Genomic DNA, 25,740 nt, shown 5'->3' with positions numbered 1-25,740 from the left:
GAGTCCCGTGCTGGCCCCAGACTCCATGCAGGGTCTTCCTCTTTGAAATGCACAAGAGCCCCCACTGGGGACTCATGTTCATTTCAAAGCGGCAGCACCGCACTGAGCCTGGGGTCAGCTGGGGAGTACATGGGGGCATTTCAAAGGGGCAGCACCACAAAGCTGATCCCAGGCTCCATGCGGTGCTGCCTCTTTGAAACACTACTGCGTCTTTCAAAGGTGGAACGCAGAAGTGCCTATTGACTAGTCAAGTAGTTGATGGAAATTCCATCGACTACTTGACTAGTAAATTAATCGCTAGGAAACATCCCTATCTCAGACCCTCCTCCATTAATATCCTGCAAGAGTGCGGCCCATGACCACTTATTCTTATTCCACAAATTCTTGGAGTGGCCACCCATCAAAAATTATAGCCCACCCTTGGGCTAATGGAACTGAGCTGAGGATTGAGATAGAGTATGTTCCAATCTCAGCTCCCACCCTGACATTGCCAAGAAGCAAAGGGCTTAAATTGCAGCAAGGGAGGTTTAGGCTGGGCATTAGGAAAAGCTTCCAAAATGTCAGGTGATTAAGCCCTGGAATAAATTGCCGAGAAGGCTGCAGAATCTCCATCTCTGGAGATATTTAAGAGCTGGTTAGACAGAAACCTGTCAGGGAAGATCTAGACCTGGGGTAGGAAATTTAGAGCTTGCCTTGATCTCTCCAGCAAAGCTTGCCCCCCGCCTCCCACCCCCCACCCCATCCAGTGGTGTGAGCTGCAGCTGGTGCTCCAGCCATGAGGGGGGAACTGTGATTGACGGGCCAGCACTGGCTGGATTGTGCTGCTGTGGGAGAGGCACGAGCCGCAAGCCTTGCATGCCCGCTCAAAGCAAGCCACCAACCAGACTGGGCCTCTGAGCTCCACCTAGCAGGGGGAGGAAGCAGCTCTCTGTGACTCTGCATGCTGCAGAGAATCACTCCCTGCAGGTACCACCCGCAACCCCTGGTTGCTTCTGGAAACCACAGCCAATAGAAGCCATGGTGGGAGGGGGCGTGCATGCAAAGAGTGCATCCCTGTAGTGTGCAAAGCCACCTGGAGCACCTGTGCCTACTCAGGAGCTACACCAAGTAGGCACTCCGTCCCCTCCCAACTAGATCTCCCACCTCTATCCTGCCCTACACCCCCTTTCCACCCTGACTTGCACCCCCATCTTGCTCCTGCACCGTCCCTCTCTCCCTGACCCCACGCTCCCACCCTATTTCTGTGTCCCCATCCAGACTCCTACCTCCAGCCTGCTGCTGCACCCTACCTCCCAACCAGAACCTGCACTCTCACCCGAAGCCCACTCCTGCACCCTATCTTTCAACCAGACCCCACACCCTCACCCAACCAACCAGTGGCCCCGAACCCCCCCCCCAAAAAAGATTCCCCACCCCTAGTCTGGATGGTGCTTGGTTCTGCCACAAGTACAGGGAAGTTCCTTCCAGTGCTGTGATAAGGAAGAAGACACCAACACCATTCTTCCTCCTTGTAAAGGGTGATGAGCCAAAGTCCCTTGTGAATTTAAATCCCAGGCTTCATTTGCAACTTCGAATGACTACATTAGCCACCCTAGTTCGAACTAGGGGGCTAGTGTAGACATATCCTAACAGAAAAAAACAACAAAAGGTCTGGTGGCACTTTATAGCCTAACAAAACATGCAGATGATATCATGAGCTTTCGTGGGCACAGCCCACTTCTTCAGATGACCAGAGTTATTTGCTCAAAACTGGGCCCATGTTTCACCCACAGATCTGGGGAGCTTTCTATGAACTCTGGTCTCCAGCAGCACTGAAGCAATTTTTGGGGTGGGGGTGCTGAGCTGTGCTCTGCTTACCTCTCTCCATGCCGCTCAATGCCTTAGTCTGGGGGCACAGCTGGGGAGGCTACAGAGCAGGGCCAGTAGCTGGCACACTGGACAGCAGCTGGCGGCTGGGACCCTGGGGCTGGTAGCAGAGCCCCCTGGCCCAGGACCAGCAACTATGTCCTACCTGCCCGTTTGTAGAACTCCCGATATTCTGAAGAGCCCGAAGTCCGTGATCACCACCTTCCCGTTGTCATAGAAAATGTTTTTAGACTTGAGGTCTTTGTGCAGGATCCCCTTCGCGTGCAGGTACCCCATTCCCTGCAAGAAAGGAGAGAGAAGGAACTGGAAGAGAGGCACAAACAGCTGGAAAGGGTGGCTTGCGGGACCCTCTCTATACGAACGACAGGTAAGGAGAGGGGAAGGAACTCGAGACGCGAGTGCCCCTGCACTCCCAGTTGGGCAAGCCAAGCAAGGGGTTCAGGAAGGGTGGCAGTACACACTTCTATATCACCCCTTCGTATGCAAAATGGAATTTCAGCTGTGAGGGGAAACTGCTTGGCATCATTTCACCCCTAGGTCTTGGCTGCTGCCTCTGCTCGGAAGCCATGGAGGGTGCACAGGAGGGGGCACTGGGCCCTTATGCTCTACCGCAAGCATGAGCAGGATGCAACTAAGACGTCAGGTACCATGGATCCACTGAGCCCTGCACTCTAAAGCTCTATTCACCGCAGGGGCAACTGGTATTTGGGGGGGGAGGAAGGGGTGCAGGAAGGCCACCAAGAGGGGCAGGGAAAGGGGAAGGATATGAAGGGGCACCCAATTTGGCAATTAAAAAAATTTGGCAGGGGCATGCAGAGGGGCCAGCTTCACTAGTTACTATCTGCTAAGTCAAGACAACTAGCTATTGCTTGTGTAGGGGCAGTATGCAGCTATCTTGCTCTGGAAGAAGCTCCAGGAGCCATTTTGCTTTGGGTAGGCACAAGATCTCCAGCCACACACCCACTGTCTAGCCTTAGGCTTGTCACTTTGAGGCACGCTGCCTCAGTTTCCCCATCTGTAGAATGGGGACGAGTAAGGACAAGTCAGGAATTCACAGGGGTGCTGTAAGAATCAGCTCATATTTACAAAGTCTTTTGAGATCCTTGGCTGGATGCTGCTAAAGAAGAGCACAATTCTATTATCATTCTATAGCTATTTCCTAAACTGGTTCCAACTTCATCATTACGCAAAAAAACAAACAAAGAAAGAAACAACAGCATAACAAATAACACTCACTTTCTTGCAATCCTCTGCTGAGACACAGATGAGGACAATGAATTTTGCACTCATTTTCTTTTCAATTTGGGGTGCTGGATGGTAACTCACAGCTTTCCATCCCCACCACCACTGTCTCCATCGGAATAATTAATTCAGGTTTCCTCCTACATTCACCCCAAGATTAGTCTAGAAATAATTCGAAATAATTTCTAATAGTCTAGACATCATAGCCATGTAGGAGGCATATAAAGTCTCAGTTTGCCTTTGACTCCTATTGAGAAAATTATCATTGGCACCAGTGATGTAAAGAAGACCAGGGATGTGAGATCACAACTCGCCTGCAGCAAGTCTGTTGACATGGTCAAAGCCAGCCAACAGCAGAGTTTTTCTAGGAAGATGTGTGGGCAGTGACACTGTTGTGATACAAATGTCATGTTTGGTGGAACCCTCTCGCTGAACCCCACTTTCAGACAAGGGCCAAATGAAGGAGCTTATGCTGGAATAGCTACGTTGGATTAGCTATCACTGCACTCAGCCTAAACCAACAGAACTTAATTTTTTTGCAACATAGCTATCAGGAGTCATCTGATGGAATTAACAGACAGCAGGATTAATGAAAACAAGAGGAAGCATTATTTCCACACAATACACAATTAACCTGTGGAACTTATTGCTGTGGGATGATGTGATGGCCGAAAGTATAACTGGGTTAAAAAAAAAAGATCCAAATTTCATGGAGATTAAGCCCATCAATGGCTATTAGCCAGGATGGTCTAGGATGCCACCCCATTCTGAGGACAATGCAAAACTCTCACTGCTTGAAGCCTTGAGTGTAAGATGGAAGATGACTCCAACTATCCTGTTCTGTACATTATCCATGTAGCTCAGGTTCTGGCCTCTGTTGGCTACAAGACACTGGGATCCATGGACCATTGGTCTGTGAAGGAATGCCACCTTGCTGAGGATGGTAGCTATGTTGGTCAGGGATATGTTTTTTTCACACCCCTCATCAATGTAGCTTTATCACTACAGCTTTTATGTGTAGTCCAAGCCTCAGAGCATCAGTGGCATGAGATGGCTGATGCCATGGGAAATGTCAGATCATAAAGAGACCTGACACTCGAAGGATCCACAAGCAGGGTTAAGTTGGTTCTCCTGTGGACCGTTCCTACTCTGTCACCACACAACCAGGTCAGGTTCCTGACAAGGCCTGAGTTGTGGTCTTCCAGTTCAAGCAGATGCCAGAGTCAGACACTTGGATTCTATCCCAGCTTCTACCCAAGACTTTTATTGCACCTGGGACAAATCACTTCTGCTTTCTGTACCCCTTTCCTCTCCCCTCCCCTCTCCCCCCATAGAAGAGACACTCTCCTAACTCATACTGGCTTCACCAAAAACTACTGAGTGCTCCAAAAGCCTCTGATGAAAGACACTAAGGAACTGCGAAGTATGTTAGCTGAACATGGTGATTATTTCTGGAATTACATTCTATGCCACATCTCAATCACAGATTGCCTTGCCAAAACACTAAGGCTACGTCTAGACTGCAAGCCTCTTTCGAAAAAGGGTGTCTAGACTCCAACTGGTACTTTTGGAAGAGCAAGCCCTCGAAAGGGCTCACTCAGGCAGTCTGGATGCTCTCTTTTGGAAAAGCACAGTTTGCATTACATAGCGCCTTTTTTCGAAAGAGCACTTTCAAAAAAAGGTGTTCTTCCTCATAAAACAAGGTTTTCCGCAGTCAAATTTACTTTCGAAAGAACGTGGCAGAAGTCTAGATTCAGGGGAAGTTTTTTTTCGAAAAAACCCTGTAGTCTTGACACACCCTAAGAGCAAGCAAGTAAATTAATCTGATTTTATTGCAGAGGCACAGAATGATATTCAACTGCGCGCACTGTTGCATGCACTCAAACTTGTGTACATGCACACACCTATTATGTTACAGTGGCAATCAGCTTCCAAAGGTCCCAAGCAGTAAAAGTTAGTTGCCTTAAGCAAGCCATCACCGCCTATAACTATTTATTATACAGACCAAATCCCCCAGGGATACTTTCAGCCTCACGTTGAGTGAAGTCAGCAAAATTTGAGTCAGGACCCAGGGATTGGGCCCTGTAAGATTATCCTGAAGTGCTGTGAAGGCAGCTGCTGGGTAAGATGTCCAGACTCAAGGTTTTGTTCTGTACGCCAAAAAACCATGATGTGGAGGTGAAGAGGGCTTTGAAACTGGGTTTGGCCACACCAGGCCCAGGGCGCACAGCAGTGATTGTATGGTGTTTACAGAATCCAACATCCTATTGTTAATCAATGCTTAGTCACTGGGTGTGCCTGCAAAAGGGTCATTCTCTCCCTGTTCCTCTGTGTTTATGAAAGAGGCAGCAATTCTCAATGAAAGGAAGAGGTGGCTTGGCAAAGAGTTGTTATTTATAGCCTTGGTTTCAGCTAAGTTTCCTGGAGGAAAAGCACTGATGTTGAGTATGTAAAACTTCAGTGGACCCCCATTCGACTAGAGCCGTTATTGTGTTGCACACAGGGGACGTGCTCTTTCAGATACTTCCCAAAGCCAAGGACAGGAACTTGCCCTGGGGTGCCAAACTCCCCTTTCAGATGCACACTCACACAAATGCACAACTCCCAGGGTGTTGTGTCTCAGGGGAGAACCTGGCTCCTGGTGATTTGTGTGCTTCCACAACAGGTTCAGGCTCAATCAGAGGCTGCATTTTAGGAGGAAAGAATTTGTCCAATTGATTGCTAAGGGTATTTCTCTAAAGCTGGTATGAGTCCTAGGCTAGCAAAGAAGCATCTTTGCCAGCCAGGCCAAATTTGTTACTGCTCCCCATTATCTGTCAGTCTAGATCACACACCAGTTTCCAACTGCTCTACTCTCCCCAGCAGTATTCCCTGTAAGTTAAGTGCTTGGGTAGCTACCCAGGTGAGATTCAAATGCTGCCCAGCTGATCCGTAGAGCACCAACAGATGGCAGCATGTGTTTCTACTGGTGGTGCACATTCACACATTCCTTGGTGCACGTAACAAAATGTATTCTGCACACAGATGGAAAAATTAGGAGGAACACTGCTCCCCAGCCTTGGTATCAATAGTAATAAAAACATCCTTTGCTAAGTTCTACATTAATTGTCTCAGGCTCCTCCCATATTTGAAAAGTCAGCTCCCTCTGCTGGCTCTGCTTTATAAATGAACTAACCCGAGGTTAGGTAGGTAGGATCCCATAAGCTTAAAGACTCTTCAATCAAGTAATGCAACTAAAAGGGTACTGTACCCAATATAATACCATCAGGGATCCCTTTCTAGACTGGCTTGATGACAAAAGCCTCAGAACCATGCAGAGGCACAGCAAAGGAGGCACTGAACAACATGCCAAGTGTGAAAGTTTTGGGAATGCAGCATGGTATCTCCCCTGTCGTGGGTGACCATTGCATAGTTTGGCCATTACGCCAAGGACACATGCACAGAGGTAGCTATACTTTATGGACCAAGGGAGTGCTGGCCCTCAGTTGAAATGGGAGTTATGGATGGCTGGTCTCTGCAAATCAGGCCTCAGTGTGCAGGGCTGGGGTCTCGACGATTTTTAAGCATGAGACCACTTTTTGAATTTAAGTGCAATCCAAGATCTAACTCAAACTGAAATACCCTGCCCTACCTCCTTCATGCCCCTTCTCTGAGGCCCCACCCCTGCTCACTCCATCTTCCCACCCTCCCCCAACCTGCCTCCCTCTCAGCAGGCAAGGGCAGAAGGTTGGGGTGCAGACTCTGGTCTTGGATTATGGGATTTAGAGTGTGAGAGGGGCTCTGAACTGAGCTTGGGGCAGGTCATTGAAATGCTGGAGGGGGTTCTAGGTGTAGGCTATGGGAGTGTTTTGGGATGCAGGGGGCTGTGGCAGGGGTTTGGGGTGCAGGAGGGGGTTCATGATGGGGGTAGGGTTTCAAGATGTGGGCTCTGATTGGGCACTGCTTATCTCAGGTGGCTCCTAGGTGGTGGTGCAGGGGGCTAAGGCAGGGTCACCCCTGCCCTGGCCCTATACCACTCCCAAAAGCAGGCAGCAAACTCCATCCCAAGTCATGTTGTGCCCCCTCTCTGCTCCATGAATATAGGATACAGGGTGGGAGAAGGGGCATCTTGACATCAACCCCCTCCTCTCCCTCTGCTCCCAGGGGTGGGAGATGCAGCTCCAAGGCAAAGGGCAGGAGTTGCGCAGCAGTAGGGGGAGGGGCAGCTGAAATGCCAGCACTTGATAGCCTCTTGGCCAAACCAGTCAGGATTACCTCTCAGAGGCTCCAAGATCTACCAGGAGATCCCGATCGACTGGTTGGTGACCACTGGTTAGGGCATTGTGACAGAATGTACCCCTGCACCTACACACGGTTGTAATAATGTCTGGACAATTATGCCATGGGCTATATCATTTGAAAATTCATACTTTGCTGGACATTATTGTCAACATTGTCAATGACGTTCCAAGATTCTGCTGTACAGTGTTCTCAACATGTTCCCCACTGAGTTTAAGCAGTAAGCAGTCATCAAGAAGGTAAGGAAGCATAAGGGTTCTCAGGATATCTCAGAAAGAAAAGCATCAGGGAGCATCTTTCCCTGTAGACTCAGTCTCCTGAAACTCGGTTGTAAATATTTTCCAAGAGTGGGGCTGACATTATAAAAAGAAGGGACAACCACCCTAAGGGACCTCTCTGTCTCTGCCCATCGATTCTCTGCACCAGCAGGAAGAAAGGAATCACTAAACTGGGGAAAGGGTCCTAAGAAGTTTGGTCTGTAAGGGTGTGTCTACACAGCAGGGCTTAATTCAAAATAAGCTACGCAAATTGAGCTACGTCAATTGTGTAGCTTATTTCAACATAGCACTTATTTTGAAACAGGACGCTCTTCCCCTGACTTCCCTTACTCCTCGTACAATGAGGGTTGCAGAAGTTGAAGTAAGAAGTCCTCCAGCTTGTCAGTATCTTGACATTATTTCAAAATAACTGCCAGCTGTGTAGACACAGACTAAATTATTTCGAAATAAAGCTAGTTATGTCAAAATAATGTTGCTGTGTAGACAAACCCTAAGACTCCTGAAAGCATGTGGTGAGAAAACCTTGCTTTAAGGTTAATAGTTTGTTAAGTTAGGCACCAGGTAGATTTTATCTTTTTCAGCTCTATTTATTTTTCTTGTAAACATTTGACTTTTATGCCTTATTACTTGCTCCCACTCAATATCTCATAGGGTATGTCTAGACTATATCCCTTTGTTGCCAGAGGGATGTAAATTAGACATACCGACATTGCAAATGAAGAGGGAATTTAAATCTCCCGCACTTCATTTGAATAAAAATGGCCACCACAATTTGCCGAGTCAGCAATTTGTCTGCAAAAAGCGGCTGTCAAGACGGGGATCGGGCAACAAAGGAAGCCTTTGTCAGTCGATCCTGTAAACCTTGTTTTACGAGGCATAAGGGATCAGCCAAAAAGGCTTTCTTTGTTGCCCGATCCCCGTCTTGACAGCCGCTTTTGGCTGACAAACTGCTGACTTGGCAAAACATGGTGGCCATTTTTATTCAAATGAAGCGCAGGAGATTTAAATCCTTGCTTCATTTGCAATTATTGGTATGTTTAATTTACATCCCTCTGGTGACAGAGGGATATAGTCTAGACATACCCTCTGTGACTAACAAATTTGTGTTTAAATTGTAGTCTCTGGAAAACTCCATTTGGGGTAATAAGATATGTGCGTGTCATTTCTATTGATAAAATGACAGACAGTATATAAACATTTATTGTCCGGGAGTGAGCTGGGCACCACGTGAGTAGTGCAGACTGGAGACTCTTGTAAAAGACACCCCAGGTTAAAAGGCAAGGGTAATGCAACTACTCATTAATTTGGACTGACCCTTGGGTGTGTCACAGATGTTTAATCTCAGGCCCCAAATTTAAAAACACTGGTGTGTGTGTCAAAGTGAAACAACCCATTAAGCACACGTGCATATGAAGGGAAGGAAGGGGATATCTTGTTGGAATGGGAGCAGAGACTGTCCACAAAGGTTATGTATAGCGATGGGCAGAGGGTGAACTACAGTCTGGGGGAGGGCAGTCCGGCTCTTGCTACAGCCTTGCCCTCTCCCTGTGGCCACCAACAACCTACCCTACCCCTTCCTGGAGAACTAGATGGGCAAAGTGTGGACACATGGCCAGTGAACGCCGGGCAGGTGACATACAGCCCCTGGATATGGGGAGGGCGGGCAGCATGTGTTTCTAACTGGCAGGACTTGAGCACAGGGCAGGCAGCGCCAGTGCCTCCAGCCCTCCCCCTCCAAGCCCCAGCATGGGGATGTCCAGTATGCTAGGTGGGGGGAGGCATTGCCCCACTGTAGGCAAACTGGGGTGGAGTGTTGCTGCCCCACACTGCACCCTCCACATGCTCTGGGGCCGGGGAGGCTTGGGCTGAGCGCTGCCCACTCTATGTGATGGGGGGGTGGTTCACCTCCCCATGTGGTGGACAGGGCCTCAGCAGAAGGGGCAGGGCTGGGGGTGGGACAAGGGGGCTCATCTCCCCCAGCTGTAGGCCAACCACCCATGCCTCAGCAACCTGGAAGCCCCCAACCACCCCAAGTCTAAGCCACGCTGGTCCCAACCCCAGCACAATTCCTTAAAAAGGACCAGCCTGCCCAACTTCGGGCCAAGTGGGAAGGGCAAGCAGGAAGGGGTTTTGTGGAGAAGCCCGGCCCGGTTGTTTGGGGAACAGTCTTCCCCAGCCTTCAAGGCGTGATGCCCGTGTGTGTAGTGAGCAAGATGCACTGATGCACACTAGAGATCAAAGCATTAACATCTGCAGCTGTCACTCTTCCTTTCCTCGCGGAGATCGGATCCCTGTCCTTGATCTTTAGAGGTTTTGTTCTGGCTCCATCAAGTGACTTCCCCTGCCTCTTAACTCTTTGCGTGTCCTCTTCACTGAAAGGGCTTCAAATCAAATCACGAATGTGTACAACTACAGGGAAATGCTATGGGGAAGCTTCTCTTTTAGATTAGAAGCACAATCCGAACCATTGCAAAGGAATTGGGATAAAGGGGGCTGTTAACCCCTGCCACTTATTAAGCAAAACATTTAAGGATAGGCTCAAGAATGGCCATACTGGGCCAGAACAGGGTCTCTGCACCAAGAGGCGGAATGCAGACATCTATGGCTGGATGGCTGCCAGCCGGGCAGAGAAAGGGCACACCAGGATCCTAGAACAAGCCTGGGTGAAAATTAAAGAACTGCAGCAGGCCTACACAAAGGCCACGGAGCAAAGTTCCTGCTCCGGGGCAGAATCGTGCATCTGCTGCTTCTATGAGCAACTGGTGGTCATCCTGGGAGGGGGACCGGTCACTCCCTGCTCCCATCATTAACATCATCAACTCTAACCCGGACACACCCATGTCAGCCTCCAGGAGGGCAGGGCTGTGGGTCAGGACAATGAGGATGATGACAAGGAGGAGGAACAGGACAGCCTGGACACCATGCCTGCCAGCCAGGACCTAATTCTCAGCCTGGAGCTGGTTCCGCCCTTTACCCCACCCCCCGGGATGTCTCCCAGGGCTTGGACAATCCCAGGGAAGGCACTTGAGGTGAGTTCCATCACTTTCCCTAGCCCAGGGTTTCCCACATGGTGCTCCGTGGAACACCCCGGGGTTCCACAAAGTGAAAATAAGGATTCTGCAAAAAAAAATCCATTACAATAACCTTTCATGATTTAAAAAAATTGTAATTAATATGATGTGATTTTGGTTTTTAAATATCTGGAATTAAACTAAATGTTGATCTCATGACCTTGTTTAGCATTTGTTTATTATCACCCTTACTTATTTGTGGTCTACTTTTTCAGCTCCATACATTAGACTGCTAGTAGGGGTTCTGCAAAATTCTTTCAAGTTTAAAAGGGTTCTGTGGCCAAATAAAGTTGGGAAGCACTGCCCTAGACACACACGGGGGCAGGAGGTGAGCAGTGAGGGGATAAACACTCCTTGCTCAGCTTTCTTGGCCTGGGGCTCGCACAACAGCCTGTCCACATGGAAGCACATGGAGCACCAGTCCAGAGAATTCAGCTCTATGAGGGTGTGTCTAAACTACATGGCTCCGTTGATGGAGCCATGTAAATTAGGCTGATCGGCAGAGGGAAATGAAGCTGCGATTTAAATAATCGCAGTTTCATTTAAATTTAAATGGCTGCCGCGCTGAGCCAACAAACAGCTGATCAGCTGTTTGTCGGCTCAGCGTGCTAGTCTGGACGCTCCCGCGCTGACCTGAAAACCCTTTATTGACCTCCCTGTTATGCCTCATAGGATGAGGTTTACTGGGGAGGTCGATAAAGGGCTTTCATGTCGACAGGGGAGTGTCCAGACTAGCGCACTGAGCCGACAAACAGCTGATCAGCTGTTTGTCGGCTCAGCGTGGCAGCCATTTAAATTTAAATGAAGCCGCGATTATTTAAATCGCGGCTTCATTTCCCTTTGCCAAACAAACAAATCTACATGGCTCCATTGACGGAGCCATGTAGTCTAGACACACCCTCAGGCAGCATCCGCTCCCGATCAAACACAGTGGTGCGGAGGAGACTGATCCCCTATATGGGAACCTGCCAGGGGAAAGGGGATGGGAAAGGAAGAAGAGGGGACCCCATTAGCACTCTCTCTGGCAACGCTCTCAGACACCTCCCCCCCTTCTCCCCATCTCCAGCGGGCAGGGATAGAAGTTCTCTCTCTGTGGAATACCACCAGTGCCAGACCCAGCATGTGTGGGACATGGAAGGAAGCTGAGCTGTCCCATCCTACTCTTCTGCCTGCAGGCTCCTGGCCTGGCCAGCACCTTCCTATGCCTGCTTGTTCCCGGAACATGGGGGTAGTGATGCTGCACTGGGACCTCTGTGCCCCTGCAGGAAAGTGCTTGAAGCACATCACCATCGTCTCAACTGAGACCTTCAGTGTCAGCTCAGAGATAAGGGTTAGGCTTCATGCAGTGTCTCCTAGGATGACTGCCCTTGTTAGGGGTGTAAGTGACTAATCGACTAGTCAAAAGCTTATAGGATAGTCAACACACTAATCAACTAGTCACTTCCCCCAACTTGCTGCCTCTATCAGAAAGAAGCAGCAAGGGGCAAGAAGGGGAGGGATTGTTGGAGGGAGCTGGTTCAAACACTGGTTCCCCCCAGCTCCAGCTTCATGAGATGGGGTAGGGTGCAGCAGCAGTGTTCTACCTTTAAAATGTACAAGATTCCCCACTGGGGCTTTTGTATATTTCAAGTGGAAGCACCGCATGGAGCCCGGGACCAGCGGGAGACTCAGAGAGCTGCTGACCATGAGGAGTGCTGGGCTGATCAGGAGGAGAGGAAAGCCATGGGAAAGCAGCTTTCACGCCAGCACAAGGCCATGCTCCTCACTAACTTCAATCATGGAGTGCATGACCACGTGTATGGAGCAGGTCAGCAGCCATCTCCCTGCACCTGCTTCCCCCACCCAACTCCCCTGCCCCTGTCCCCTGACTTCTCCTCTTAACCCCCCCCCAGGGGCCGCTGGAACCCCCAAACATGTGGCGGTGGAACCTCCCAGGCAGCTAAAGCCTCGTGAGGTACTCAAGGCAGACACCAGTCCCAGCCCCGTCCTTGACCTCCCCCTCCTCCCTCCTTCATTCCAGGTTCTTGCCCAGTCCCTCTCCTATTGTATATCCCCCAAATTAAAAAACAGAGTCATTTTTTTAAAATTCTTTTTTATTTGCTCTGCAGGGGAGACAGAAGGGAGGGCAGTGGATGGGAGAGGTGGGGGAGGAAAGGCACACAGGAGCAATGCAGAGAAGCCCAGGGGAGAATCTCACAGGGGTCTTTTGCTAAAACTCTCCTTCAAGGCCCCCCTGATGTGCTTGCTGAATGGCTCTGGTATCCGGCTGCTTCTCAGCCCTGGCCAGCCGCACAGCCTCTGCCCCCGACCCTGGCAGGAAAGTCTCCCCCTTGCTCTCACATAGGTTGTGGAGCGCACAGCAGGCTGCCACCACATAAGGAATGTTTTGATCACTGAGGTCCAGGTAGGGGAGGAGACTCCTGAACCTCCCCTTTAGGCAGCCAAAGGCACACTCAATCTCCATGTGGCATCTGCTGAGGCTGGCTCTGAAGTGCTTCTTGGTAGGGTCCAGCTGCCCGTGTAGTGTCATGAGCCAGGGGAGCAAGGGTAAGCTACATTGCCCAAGATGTACATGGACTTGTTCACGTCCCCAATGGTGTGGTTGAAGAAAAAAGTGCCGGCGTGCATCCTCTGGAACAGGCTTGAGTCCCAGAACATGTGGGCGTCATGCGCTTTCCTCGACCAGTTCATATTAATGTCTATGAACCAGCCCTTGTGGTCCACCCGAGCCTGCAGTACCATCAAAAAAGTACCCCTTCCTGCTTATATAGTGTGAGACACAGTGGTTGGAGGGGGATGTGGGGGCCATCTGTGACCTCCCCGCAGCTGGGGAAGCCCATGGCAGCAAAGTCAGCAACAATGGGGTCGATGTTCCCCAGGGTGCCGACCCTTTGCAGGAATACAGTATTGATAGTCTTGACTCCCTGCCTGGACACAGCCCCATCTGTGGATTTTCCCACTCCAAACTGGTTCCCGACAGGGCAGGAGCTGTCCAGCATGGAGAGCTACCAGAGGGCGATGGTGATGTACTTCTGCAGGGGGATGGCAGGTCTCATCTGGGGCTCCTATCGCCTGAGGGCAGGGGTGAGCCACTTGCAGAGCTCCGGGAAGGTGGCCTTGCGCATGCGGAAGTTCTGGAGTCACTGCTGATCGTCCCATCTCTGCAGGACGATGCGGTCCCACCTGTCGGAACTGGTCTCCCTTTGCCAGATGAAGCATTCCACGCTGTGCAGGGGATGAAGGACCATTTCCTGCATCAGGAGCGCGAGGGCCTGGGTGAAGAGGCCGCCCAGCCTGGGCTGCTCATCGTGGTCCTGAATCAACACGTGGGTGGGTGTGGATGAACTGTGCCATGAAGCACAGCACAAGGCCCATGAGCTGGACACTGCCTTGCAGCAGGTCTGGCTCCCATCCACAAGGGTAACCAGAGCACATGGCATGAGTTTGGTGTCCTGGGAAGGGGGTAGACAGTGCAGAAGTGGCGTGTGAGATGCGGTCGGGGAGAGGAGACCCTTTAAGCACAAGTCTCAGCGAGCCTCAGCAAGCAGCTGCAGGAAGTGTCTGCTCTCTTGGTATCCTCTCAAGAGTGCTTCCGGGGGCTTTAAATGCGATGCAGGCTCCAATCAGTGCGGTTGCACTATTTCAAAATAATTCTGAGTTATTTCAATGGTGCCCTGAAGTGTGATCACGCTATTTCGAAATAGTTATTTTGGGAGTTGTTATTTCAAAATCACTTATTTTGAAATAATTTCCTAGTGTAGACATCCCCGACAGTGCCGCAGGATTACTCGTTATTTTTAAGTTACATACTAACATGCCTACCCCCTGACTCTGTGAATTAGGCAGTTTAGAAAAATTCCTTAGTGTTTCTTTGAAAATGCCAGCCCCACGGCATGCTCTAATTTTCCTTTTCTTTCTGTTTTCTACGCCTCCTTCCTCGGGGCAGTCACAGAATTGCCAGGCTCCTGGCCAGGGTGGTTCCAGGCCCCCAGAAGAGGGAGGGCTATGAGTGGAAGGGCCAGGGCTAGCACTAGTCTCCCCCTGACAATCCTTCAGCACTGCCTGGTCCATGCTTCCCAGGGCTCTGGCAAGGATTTAAAGGGTTTGGAGTTCTGACCACAGCCACAGGAACAGCGGTGGTAGCCAAGTGCCCCAGGTTCTTTTAAATCACTGAGGCTCACATATCAGTGGGGTCTCCCATCACTGAGATCTCTTATGTCCTGCTAGTCCCTGGCAGATCTAATAAACAATAGTCGGCTATTAGCGTTTGGTATCCTCTTGGAAGCGCTGTATCCCAGCAGAGCTAACAAGAAGCAGTTGGTATCTTTGACCACCGCATGCTAAGATCATACACTGCGAAGTACAGCTGTAAAACAAGCGTGTGCATCTATCTCTCTGGATGGGAGAGCACCGAGAGTGACTTTTTAAAAATGTTTACTGCACATGCTCAGCATTAAGCATTCCGATCTTTACGGCTACGTCTATTCTGGCATGATTTTCCGCAAATGCTTTTAACGGAAAAGTTTTCCGTTAAAAGCATTTGCGGAAAAGCACGTCTAGATTGGCATGGATGCTTTTCTGCAAAAAAGCCCTGATCGCCATTTTCGCAATCGAGGCTTTTTTGCCCAAAACAAATCTGAGCTGTCTACACCGGTCCTTTTGCGCAAAAGCTTTGCGCAAAAGGACTTTTGCCCGAACAGAGCAGCATAGTATTTCCGCAAGAAGCACTGATTTCAGACAGTAGGAAGTCAGTGTTCTTGTGGAAATTCAAGCGGCCAGTGTAGACAGCTAGCAAGTTTTTCCTCAAAAGCAACTGCTTTTGCAGAAAAACTTGCCAGTCTAGACACAGCCTACAACTTTCTCTGGGTATGTCTCCTAGCAGTTACACTCTCCACCTTGAACATACACATCCGTGCTAGCTCTGGTAGAGCCAGCATGCTAAAACAGATGTGTAGCTACAGCAGCACAGGCAATGGGAGGGGCCAGATGCCAGAGGACATATCTAGGGTCTTGGAAAGGCTCACATTCCGGGTGGCCAATCTAACCCCTCCCATTGTTACACTCCCATCCTTACTATACTAGCTTGATCAGAACTAGCACATGTTATGTCTACCCAAGCTGGAAACGCACACCTTCCAACTCCAGCACAGACATACCTAGAGAAAGCTCTAGGTGGCTGAAAGCTTTGTACTGAGCCTATGCAGCACATTTTAAAAAACCCTCTCAAACCTATCCTATCTAGGGACATGCACATGCGTTATTTTACAGCTCTGCTTTTCAGCGCACGTCTTTTGGCACATGCTGGCTAAAGACACGGACTGTTGCCTATTCACTCTCTCTGCCAGGTCTTATCTCAAGCTGGAAATGATGTCTTCTACGTCCAGTGTAGATATAACCTTTTAGTTTCCAACCCATTTCCCCTCTAGCTTGGCCACCACCCTGCCCCTCAGTGAGAATTCAAATGTCAAAGTTGAGTTTTCAGTTATCATCGCGAAAGCAAAAGGTCCAAGCCATTTTTATGGCACGAGAAGGCTATTTATAGTCTGGTTTTTTAACACACCCTCACACGTGCATGCCTGCCTCAAATGTAGCTGCACTGATTGACTTCCAATTTATTTTAATAATATAAAAAAAGAGTTCTCTGGACAGTGATCAAGGAGAATTGCAGCCAAACTGGAACACTTTTCAGTAAAACTGGGCGTTGATTTATTCTAGTTGAGCAACTGGCTGATACCTACATAATAAGGATATGAAGGACTAGTCATCTAGTCACTTCACTCCCTTGCTGCCTCTATCAAAAAGTCAGGTAGCAAGGGGAAGGAGGAAGTGGAGGGGATACTTCAAGGTGGCAACGCTACATGGAGCCTGGGGCCAGACCCTGGGTTCCATGCCGCGATGCCACTTTGAAACGCCATGCGCAGCCCGGGGCCAGCTGGGGTGTCACCAGGCTTCATGCAGCATGTGGAACCTAGGATCAGCTGGGGACTCCCCTATTGACTCCGGGATCTCTGTGGCACTGTCGATTTGAAACACCATGGGGAGGAGCTCAGCGTCAGACTTTATTGCTGAACCTGGGCTCCATGAAGAGCTGTCGCTTTGAAATACCATGGGGAGCCTGGTGTGAGGCTCCCCGTGGTGTTTCAAAGAGGCAGCACCGCACAGAGCCTGGGATTCCTAGAAGTGTTGCAGCACTTTAAAGACGGAGCCGCCCTATCAACTAATTGAACAGTTAATGCAAAAATGGATCGACTATTCAGTTAGTCAGTTAGTCAATACTTAGTAACATCCTTATTACATAATTTATATTTCTTATTCTTCCTATAAGTTGTTCTCTTTCAAGCAGAGGGTGAATTTGGTCAAGTTGGGTAAAGATCATCCCTATGTAGACAGCACAAGACCTAGGCACCACTTAAGCCCCATTTTAAGACCTTTAGTAGGACTTCAGTTGCATAGACTTTAAGGCCAGAAGAGATCACAATGATCATTTGGTCTAGCCTCCATGGGGTATGTCTACATTGCAATCTAAGCTCCGGGTTTGAATTGACGTTCAAGTCTAACCCTCCTTCTATCTACATGCAAATTGAGCTTGGCCCCAGGGTCCCATGAAAGTGGAGGATCGAAGAATAAATCAACTTGTGATTGAAGGTTCTAGACCTATTGCTTTGCAATGTAGATGTTTGTAGCCCCACTGACGTGTTCTGGGAGTCCACCTAAAGCATCCCACAATTAAACAGTCCGACTTTCATTGCCCTCTGGATGGCCATGTTTAGTAGACGGTCAAGTTTTCCCACACTGCACTATAAACTAGAGCTAGTGCAGCCACACTTTGGGAAGGTGCTAGGAAGTATGGGATTGGAGCCCACAAAATGCAGTATAGATGCTACAGCCCCGGGTTGAGACCAGGATTCCTAATCCAAAGTTACAAAGAAGAGAGGACGTTCAAGCCTATATTAACAAACCCAAGGTCTGCTAATTCAAGTTATGCATAGTGGCTGAGTTTCATTCAATGAGAGCAGGATGCCTGTGTGGTATACTGTACCTTCACGATCTCTTGAGCTATCTGCCTCGTTTTGTTGACATCCAGGACAATTTTTGCATCTCTCACCACTGAATAGAGCGTCCGCCCTTTACACACACTGAAAGAAAATGAGGGGGAGGTAAACAAACATGCTTCCATTAAATCCCCCCAAGAAACATCACTAAATCCAAACGTGGATTTAAAACAGAAGCTGTAACGGGATGTAAAAATAGATACAATATTTTGGCTTTATACCAAAGCAATGACTACTGACTTCAGAATAAATCTTGGCACTTTCCCCCCCACTTTGGGACGTTAGGAGGGAAATACTTTATCTCTCTAGTATTTTGTGAGCACCACATAGATCCTGAGCAGTATTTGATTTCTTCACTCTCACTTTCTTCTCTCTTACTTCATTCTTCATTTCCTAGCTGTGAGAAAGCCCCTGGCCTTATAGGTTCAGACTTTTGGGCAGAACTCTTAATCTCTCCACCTCATCCTCTACAGAATAAAACTCACAAGATCTGAGATGAGCTTTAAGAGTAGAAAGTGGTGGTGGAGGGCGGGGAGGAAGAGAAAAAAGCCTGTACACTGTACAATGTCCTCCAATTTTTCTTTTTGTGCCAGTTACAGTAAAATCTATTTACAGGGCCTTAATTACCAAAGGCGGTTGATAGCAGCAGCTGCAGGGGGAAGAGGGCATATAAACCAATTAAAAATATATTGACATTTGAATATCGTAATGGAGTACGTGGGCGGATTCTGCCTCAACTTCCTCCCACGAAAGAGGCTTTTTTTCCTCTGTCTATACCCACCTACGCTCATTACAGCAACTTGAGAAAAAAACATACTAAATACCTGTGCCTGGATAATAGAGCACCCAGGGGAAAAAAAACGATTTAAATAGGCTTTAAGAATCACAGATGTTTCATTAACTAGAACAAGATCAAATTAACAAAAGTTTGGGCTTTTAATTACTCCTTTCTCCCACTCACCACATCTTCCTCCTTTCTTCTTTATCATCTTCCTCCTCCTTCGCCCTGACACTGCAGGCAGAACACTGACAATGTTCAAAAACTTCTAGACGGTATTTCAGCTTCTAGACGATATTGTGGTTGTGTGGAATGGATCCTAGGTAGAGTGCACCAGACTTGCCTTTCCCACCCCGTGTGATAAGTGGAATGAAACTGCATGACAATAAGACTATGCTGACACAGGCCCCATAGCGTAGACATAGCCATCTGTTAATACAAGGAGCTGTCAGCTGAGCTAGGTGAATCAGCAATCTCACCCACTGAATCATTTTTATTTGTATTATAATAATGCCCAAAGGCCCCAAGAAGGCACCAGTGAGGTAGGGGCTATATAGATGCAATAAAATGTAACCCCTAAGAGCTCAAGGACAAGGTGTAACAGACACGATGAAGAGGTATGGAGTGCCGGAGTAACATGGCTGGAGCCTTGTTTCTCACAGTCTGGCAGCATTCACAATATCTAGCTAGAGCTGTGCTAGTTGGAGAGGCAGGGAAATACTTTTGCAGAGGCCAAGAGGCAGATGAGTAGCAGTAGCCCTAGCCTGACGCTGCCAAGCTTCCACAGGCTTCGCAGTACCACTGAGCCTGAAGGAGGGATCTGAGCAGGGTAGGAGGAAATGATGAAAGGCCAACAGGAAAAGGGCAAGAAGTTCATATCAGGCATGGTGGGGTAGAGGGACGTGATGGGGTGGGATGATGCTCTTAGCTGCGGAGATTTGCAGCACTCAAGGCCAGAGTGGATGAGGATGCAGGAGTCCAGACGGGAGATGAAGGTCTTTGTTATTAATTACAGAGATTATTACTGTGGCACCCATGTGTCCCATTCATGAACGAGGACACCCTCGTAGTGGGAGCTAAACAGTTTCCTTGTTGTGTCCATTTGCTGTTTTCAGGCTTCCCAGCAATGGCTCAGAAGCATCAGTACCAACCTCAGGGCAGACTGTTATGAACCAGGATACAAACCCCAAGTTAGCTGTGAGTTCTCTACTTAAATATCAACCAGTCCTCAAGTGTAAGCTCTTCAGGCATGATAACAGCCTTAACACAGAATTACAGACTGTGCCCTGGAGTACTCAGATGTGTTTTGCTGCTCAGGCAAGCTTGCCTTACCATGAATCACTATCCAGTGTCGCTCAAAAGTGTGGCTCTCTCACCAACAGAAGTTGATGCAATAGATGATATTATCTCACCCTTTGTGTCTTTACCCAAATCTCAGCAATATCCAAATTACTCCTAGTGCCAAAGGACCAGTTGTATACTCCAAGTCAACCACACTCCAGTTTTCACACCAAAGACAACACTTGTAGCCAATCCTACAGTAAAGTATCTAAAGAGCTATTATACAGGAAAAGGAAAGAAGAGCTATTCACAAGAATTAAAGCAGGTCAACACACCCACACAAACGAGTTACAAGCTTCAGTTTCTGAATGCAATATAAGCTTGTACAAGAAGCAAATTCTAAGGATGTTAAATATCGTCTAATTGACTAATCGAGTACTCAATGCATTTTTGCATCAATAATTCGATATCATTTGTCAATAGGCGGCGCTGCCCCTTTGAAATACCATGGCAGTGTTTCACAGAGGCAGCGCCACATGGAGAATGGGTCCCTCCCTCCCATGCCTCTATCTCCGTGGTCGCCCCATTTGAATGCACCCGTCAGGTGTTCAGGGCTGGCCTGGCCCCGGGCACATGGCGCACGGGCGCTTGCGGGGGGGGGGAGCGCGTTTGGCGGGGGGAGCGCCGGCCCTGGGCGCGCGGCGCTTGGCGGGGGGGAGCGCCGGCCCAGGGCGCGCGGTGCTTGGAGGGGGCCCTGCCCCTGGGCACGCGGCTATGGAGGGGCCCCCGCCCCCGGGCGCGCAGCTGGGGGGAGCCCGCCCCCAGGCACGCGGCAAGGGGGGGCCACCCCCGGGCGCACAAGTGTCCCCGCCCCCTGGCGCCCGGCGGGCAAACGGCCACGCCCCCTGGCGCCCGACAACCTCAAAAGGTTGGGGACCACTGCTCTATCTGATAGAAGCAGCAAGGGGGGAGAGAAGTGACTCATGGGTCACAACCCCCTTGGGGGTTGCATCTGCCTTCCTGGGGGCCACAGCGCTTGGATCCTGTGGCAGAAGAGCAGCGTGGCTTGACAATTAAAGGGGACGCTTCCTTTTTTCTTTTTTTTTTCTCTCCACCAAATTTGGCGGCTCTTGTGAGGGTCACGAATGAAAAAAGGTTGTGCACCATTGGATTATCTGATAAGCATTTGCTTATCAGATAGTTGACTAATCAACTAGCCCTTAACATCCCTAGCAAATTCTATATGTTCTTAGAGCTGACCCAGGCTAAGCAGCTAAGGATCCTCTTGCTTATGTCCTCCTCCACTTCTGCTGAGCTCCAAGCTCTACTGACGGGAGGAATTCACTTGCATGATTCCTCCGGGGGAGGGAAAGAGGGAGAGTAAACAACAAAGACTTTTGTCCTCTTTAATGTTCCCCATTAGACAGTTTGTTGTTCATGGGCCATCTCTGTTGGGCAAGACAGAATGCTTCCTGTTGGAGAGCAGCATTTCACACCAGCTGGTGTCTCTCTCCTGTCTAGTGATTTACACAGTTATGGAAGCTAACAGTGCAAAAAAACTCAATTAATACTTTGCAATATTGGATACAGGTGGTATAAGTGAGATTAATGCACGCAGAAACTTAGAAGCATTCATATAAAGTCTGAACATTACCTGCATTCTTATAATTCTATTACCCATTTTAGCAATCCCAACACGCGATGAGCCAGACTGATGCTGTATTTATCAGCATCCTGTTGAGACATGGAGACGCTGGCATGAGCAGGCACCTGGTCCATCAGTGTCACAAGTTTCTATTGTCTTACGCTATAAGCTCCTTGGGACAGGGACCGTCTTTTCATTCTGTTTGTACACTGCCCAGCACAATGGGGTCCTGGCCCATAAGTAGGGGGTCTCTAGGTTCTACTGCAACAAATAACTACAATCACTGCTTACGCCCTCTTTGCCACATTGTGTGACAGAATTATACCCACTGATAATGGGATGGCCAGAACATTGGAGATGGAGGCTGATTTGGCCTTTTAGAAGTCTGTACAGCAGGGGTGGGGGTGGGGGAAACCCACCACCACCTCACACTTTAAATAGTTTTCCACCTTCCTTTTGGCATAATCTATCCCATTTCTGTTGATAATTTGCACTAAATTCCATTCTGTGATTTGGAACATCAAACTCTGAGCTTGTGTAACCCACACTGTCCCATGTGGTGGCATTCAGACCACTTAGAGCAGAGAGATAAGCATGAGTGATCTCTACCGCCTAAGCTGAGCCCCAGCTGGCTTTTAGCTCAAGCTATAGAGGCTTCTACACTAAGCTCCGGAGTTCCCAGGTTCAAATCCACAAGGTGGTAGTTACACTTGACTTTCGAAAGTTTATAATACAAACAGCAGGAAATGCAAGAGAAAACACTGAGCATTTCCCTGCGTTTTGTATTGGGGAAGTGAAGGGTTTCAACTAAAAAGGCCACAGCTGATCTCACAGGGGCTGCTCAGATATAATAGTGGCAAGCACCTACATAAAAACAGAGGAAAGCTGAACGCTGAAGAATTAGCATGGAAGAAGGCAAGCAGGGCAATCTTGAGCAAAGTCCTGTTTGCTAGGCACAGATTAGTGACTTTCTACAGCTGTCAACTCCCCCACAATCATGCAACTCTGTGAAATTACTTTAAGGTCAATTTTTAAGCTGATCAGAGCTCAACTTCTCAGAACATTTAAGTCTTACTCAGATTACCGTTACACTTCGAGCAGATATACTGTATATTTTATAGAAAATCAGAGTGTGAAGTCCCATGAGTGCAAATTAGAATCCACCTTAAACTCAGAGCATTTGCCACATTAAAGGCTTTCAGAGATGACTGTGTCTGAACAAGAATATAATATTGACCATGGCTAGGATTTCCAAAGAGAGTTAGATGACCAACTCTGACTGAATTTCAGTGAGAACTGGCTGCCCATGTTCCCTGGGCTTCTTTGGTAATCATAGACACATTATGGAAACACATCAGGCCTGATTCTGAACCAACTTGCATTCCAGTGTGTGAAGTGTAACTTTGCTGGGGTTACACCAGTTTCAGTGGGAAGTCAATCAGTCCCAAAAGCTAGGCTAAGCTCCTGTCTTGGCACTCATACAACAAGAGAGAAATTAATACCCATGAAAGCACTGCATCAAGTTGTTATAGAAACCACAATATCTAAAAGCCTGCTTGTGCAGATGGGAAATGTATGTTTCTATTCATAAGCCGTAGTGATGAGCCCGTGTCTGATGTGTCAGGCACCAGAGAATGTAAGGGCGGGGGCGACTGGGGCACATTAAAAGAGAATCAAAGAACAGTTGTGAAAATGTTCTTTGATGGAATGAAAATAAACAGATCTTTTCATTAATGTCACTCCAGCCAGCAGAGCAAATTAATGCACACACCAATTCCCATCACCTCTGGAAAGCATTAGCCTTCCCCTCCAGAGACTCTCATTGGGCTTGTCAAAACTCAAATAGTTTTGGTTGTATCAATGTGGTGCCATTTCACGCAGTTCATATAATATCCACTGGCTTACTTCCTCCTTTTCCTAGGGACTCCACATGTAAATACGACGGGAAAACGCTTCAAGGAACATTGCAGCAGATTTCCAGATTTTCCCAGCTTCTGCATTTGTACCTGCCACTGAAGTCATTTAGACATCTGCACCCAATATTTATCTAGCGACAGCTCATTTGCCTGACAAAACCAAACAGGTTTAAAAAACAGAGCTGGGAAAGATGGTGTTGCGGGACAAGCCTGCCCGTTCCCCTCAGGTGTGGGCATCAGGTCTCTAAGGCCCCTTAAGTGGTGCTCAACCACATATGCATCTTAGTGGTCTGAGTCAACAGCTCTGCTCCCTGTCAGGCAGGGCAGCATGGTCTAGTGGCCAGAGCCAACAGGCCCGCAGCAGAGTTGGTGAGGAGGTGATAGCGGGACCCAGACTCACTCTCTCCACCAGGTCCCAGACCAGGCCCTCTCAGTGGTGGAGTGGAGCATCCCTGGCTCAGCAGGGAATCCCACCACAACAAGCCAAGCACCAGGTACAACTCTCTGCCCTGGGCTACTTCCTACCCATCTCTCCTGCATAGTCTTCTCCATCTCTTTCCTTCAGCTGGAGCTTCTGCTGCAATTCCCTGCACCTAGCTTCACCTCCAGGAGCTTTCTGCAGCATCTCCTTCCTCATCGGGGGTCAGCCCAGACTGAACTGTTTCCCAGGCCTCCAGCTGGAGCATGCCCAGCAGGGAAGTGGGGGTAGGGCCTTCTCAACCAGGGAGCCAGCATTAAACCTTGCAGCCCCATATAGGATTGGTACACCCCATCAAGATGGATATGACCAAACTAAGGATGTTAAGTATCTAGTAAATGACTAATCGTGTACTCGATATAATTTGTATCGAGTACACAATTAGTCGATAAGGGGCTGTCCGCTGCGGCTCTACAGTCTAAATGTAGTAGAAGCTGGACATGCAGGTTCTTAGAGTGTCCATAAACCACAAAGCACACCTCCGTCATACTCATCCAGGAACCCACCCCTGCAATCAACTCCGGTGCCAACTCTGTCCACACGTCTATACAAAAGACATCATCACAGTACCTAACCACATAAGCCACCACATCAGAGGCTCGTACAACTGCACATCCACCAATGTGATCTATGTCATCAGTGCCAACAATGCCCCTCTGCCATGTATATTGGCCAAACTGGACAGTTTCTACAAAAAAGGATTAATGGACACAAATCAGATATTCGAAAGGGTAACACCTAGACATCAGTTGTGGAACATTTTAACTTGCCCAGGCACTCGTTGGTAGATCTCAAAGTTATCGTATTTATTGCAAGCCAATTTCAAAGACCAGGTTGAAAAGGAGGCTGCAGAACTTAATTTAATTTACAACTTTGATATCTGCAACCGAGGTCTAAACAAAGACCTTGCGTGGATGGCCCATGACAATCCACATACTAATGACATTATAACCAAGCACTTAGTGCCCACTCTATCAGCTCCATTTAACATGGACACTCTAATTGACAATATTTCCCCTTTTTTCCTTCTTTTTCCTTCTCTTCCCCCTCCTCTCCATCCCCTCTCTTTCTCTGCTATTTATTTGGAACCTAGACCCCTTAAACTTCATTCATATGAAGAAGTGGGTTGTTCCCACGAAAGCTCATGATCCCATCTACATGTTTTGTTAGTCTAGGGGTACAGCTAGACTACATCTTTTTTTCAGAAAAAGCTACGCAAGATGTGTTCTGCATTTTGCGTAGCTTTTCCCAATTCTTTTGTCAGAAGAGGTTTTTCTGACATTTGGCCCATCTAGACTGGGCCAAATGTTGGGAAAAAACCCACTTTCAGAAGCCCGCTTATTCCTCGTGGAACGAGGAAGACAGGGGCATCCGAAAGAGCCTGTTTGCTCTTCCGCAAAAAAAAAATAAAAATGGAACAGTGAATGCATTCCCTGGATGCAGAGCAGTTCTTCCAGGATACCTCTGGTGTAGTCTAGACTCTGGTGTAGTCTAGACTCTGGTGTAGTCTAGACTCTGGTGTAGTCTAGCCGTACCCTAAGGTGCTGTAAGAGACTATTAGTTTTTAATTTTTTTTTCTGTTATAGACTAACACAGCTACCTACCCCTCTGAAACTCTTGCAACTTTGAAATTTGTGGGTGCAAAATGGTAAGCCATATTCTAAGAAGCTGGCCCTGTTACATTTTTTATATGGAATCTTTTATACAGATCTATTCAGGAAACCAGGATAACATGATCTACTATGCAACATACTTCCTGATGTTTTATGCTATCTCAGCACATCTTAAGTCAGTGGTTTTTCAAACTTCTTTTCTCATGACTCAGTTGAAGAAAATTGTTGATACCCCGACCCAA

At 48.4% G+C, this 25,740-nt stretch overlaps 1 protein-coding gene across 1 annotated transcript in view; it reads right to left on the bottom strand.

The window, feature by feature from the left end:
- The window catches only part of LOC102443915 (kinase suppressor of Ras 2), a 116,696-nt gene that overhangs the window by 25,218 nt on the left and 65,738 nt on the right, over positions 1-25,740 (bottom strand). The window contains exons 8-9 of the mRNA XM_089775314.1: positions 17,775-17,871; positions 2,012-2,145 (exon numbers count right to left, since the gene is read on the bottom strand). Coding sequence (XP_089631440.1) covers positions 2,012-2,145; positions 17,775-17,871 — 231 coding nt within the window. The remainder of the gene's footprint in view (positions 1-2,011; positions 2,146-17,774; positions 17,872-25,740) is intronic.

This window comes from Pelodiscus sinensis, chromosome Z, assembly GCF_052426305.1.
Source record: "Pelodiscus sinensis isolate ZL-2025 chromosome Z, ASM5242630v1, whole genome shotgun sequence".
Lineage (NCBI taxonomy): Eukaryota > Metazoa > Chordata > Testudines > Trionychidae > Pelodiscus > Pelodiscus sinensis.
Note: the sequence above shows the minus strand (reverse complement) of the source record. Positions and strands in the feature narration are given on the sequence as shown.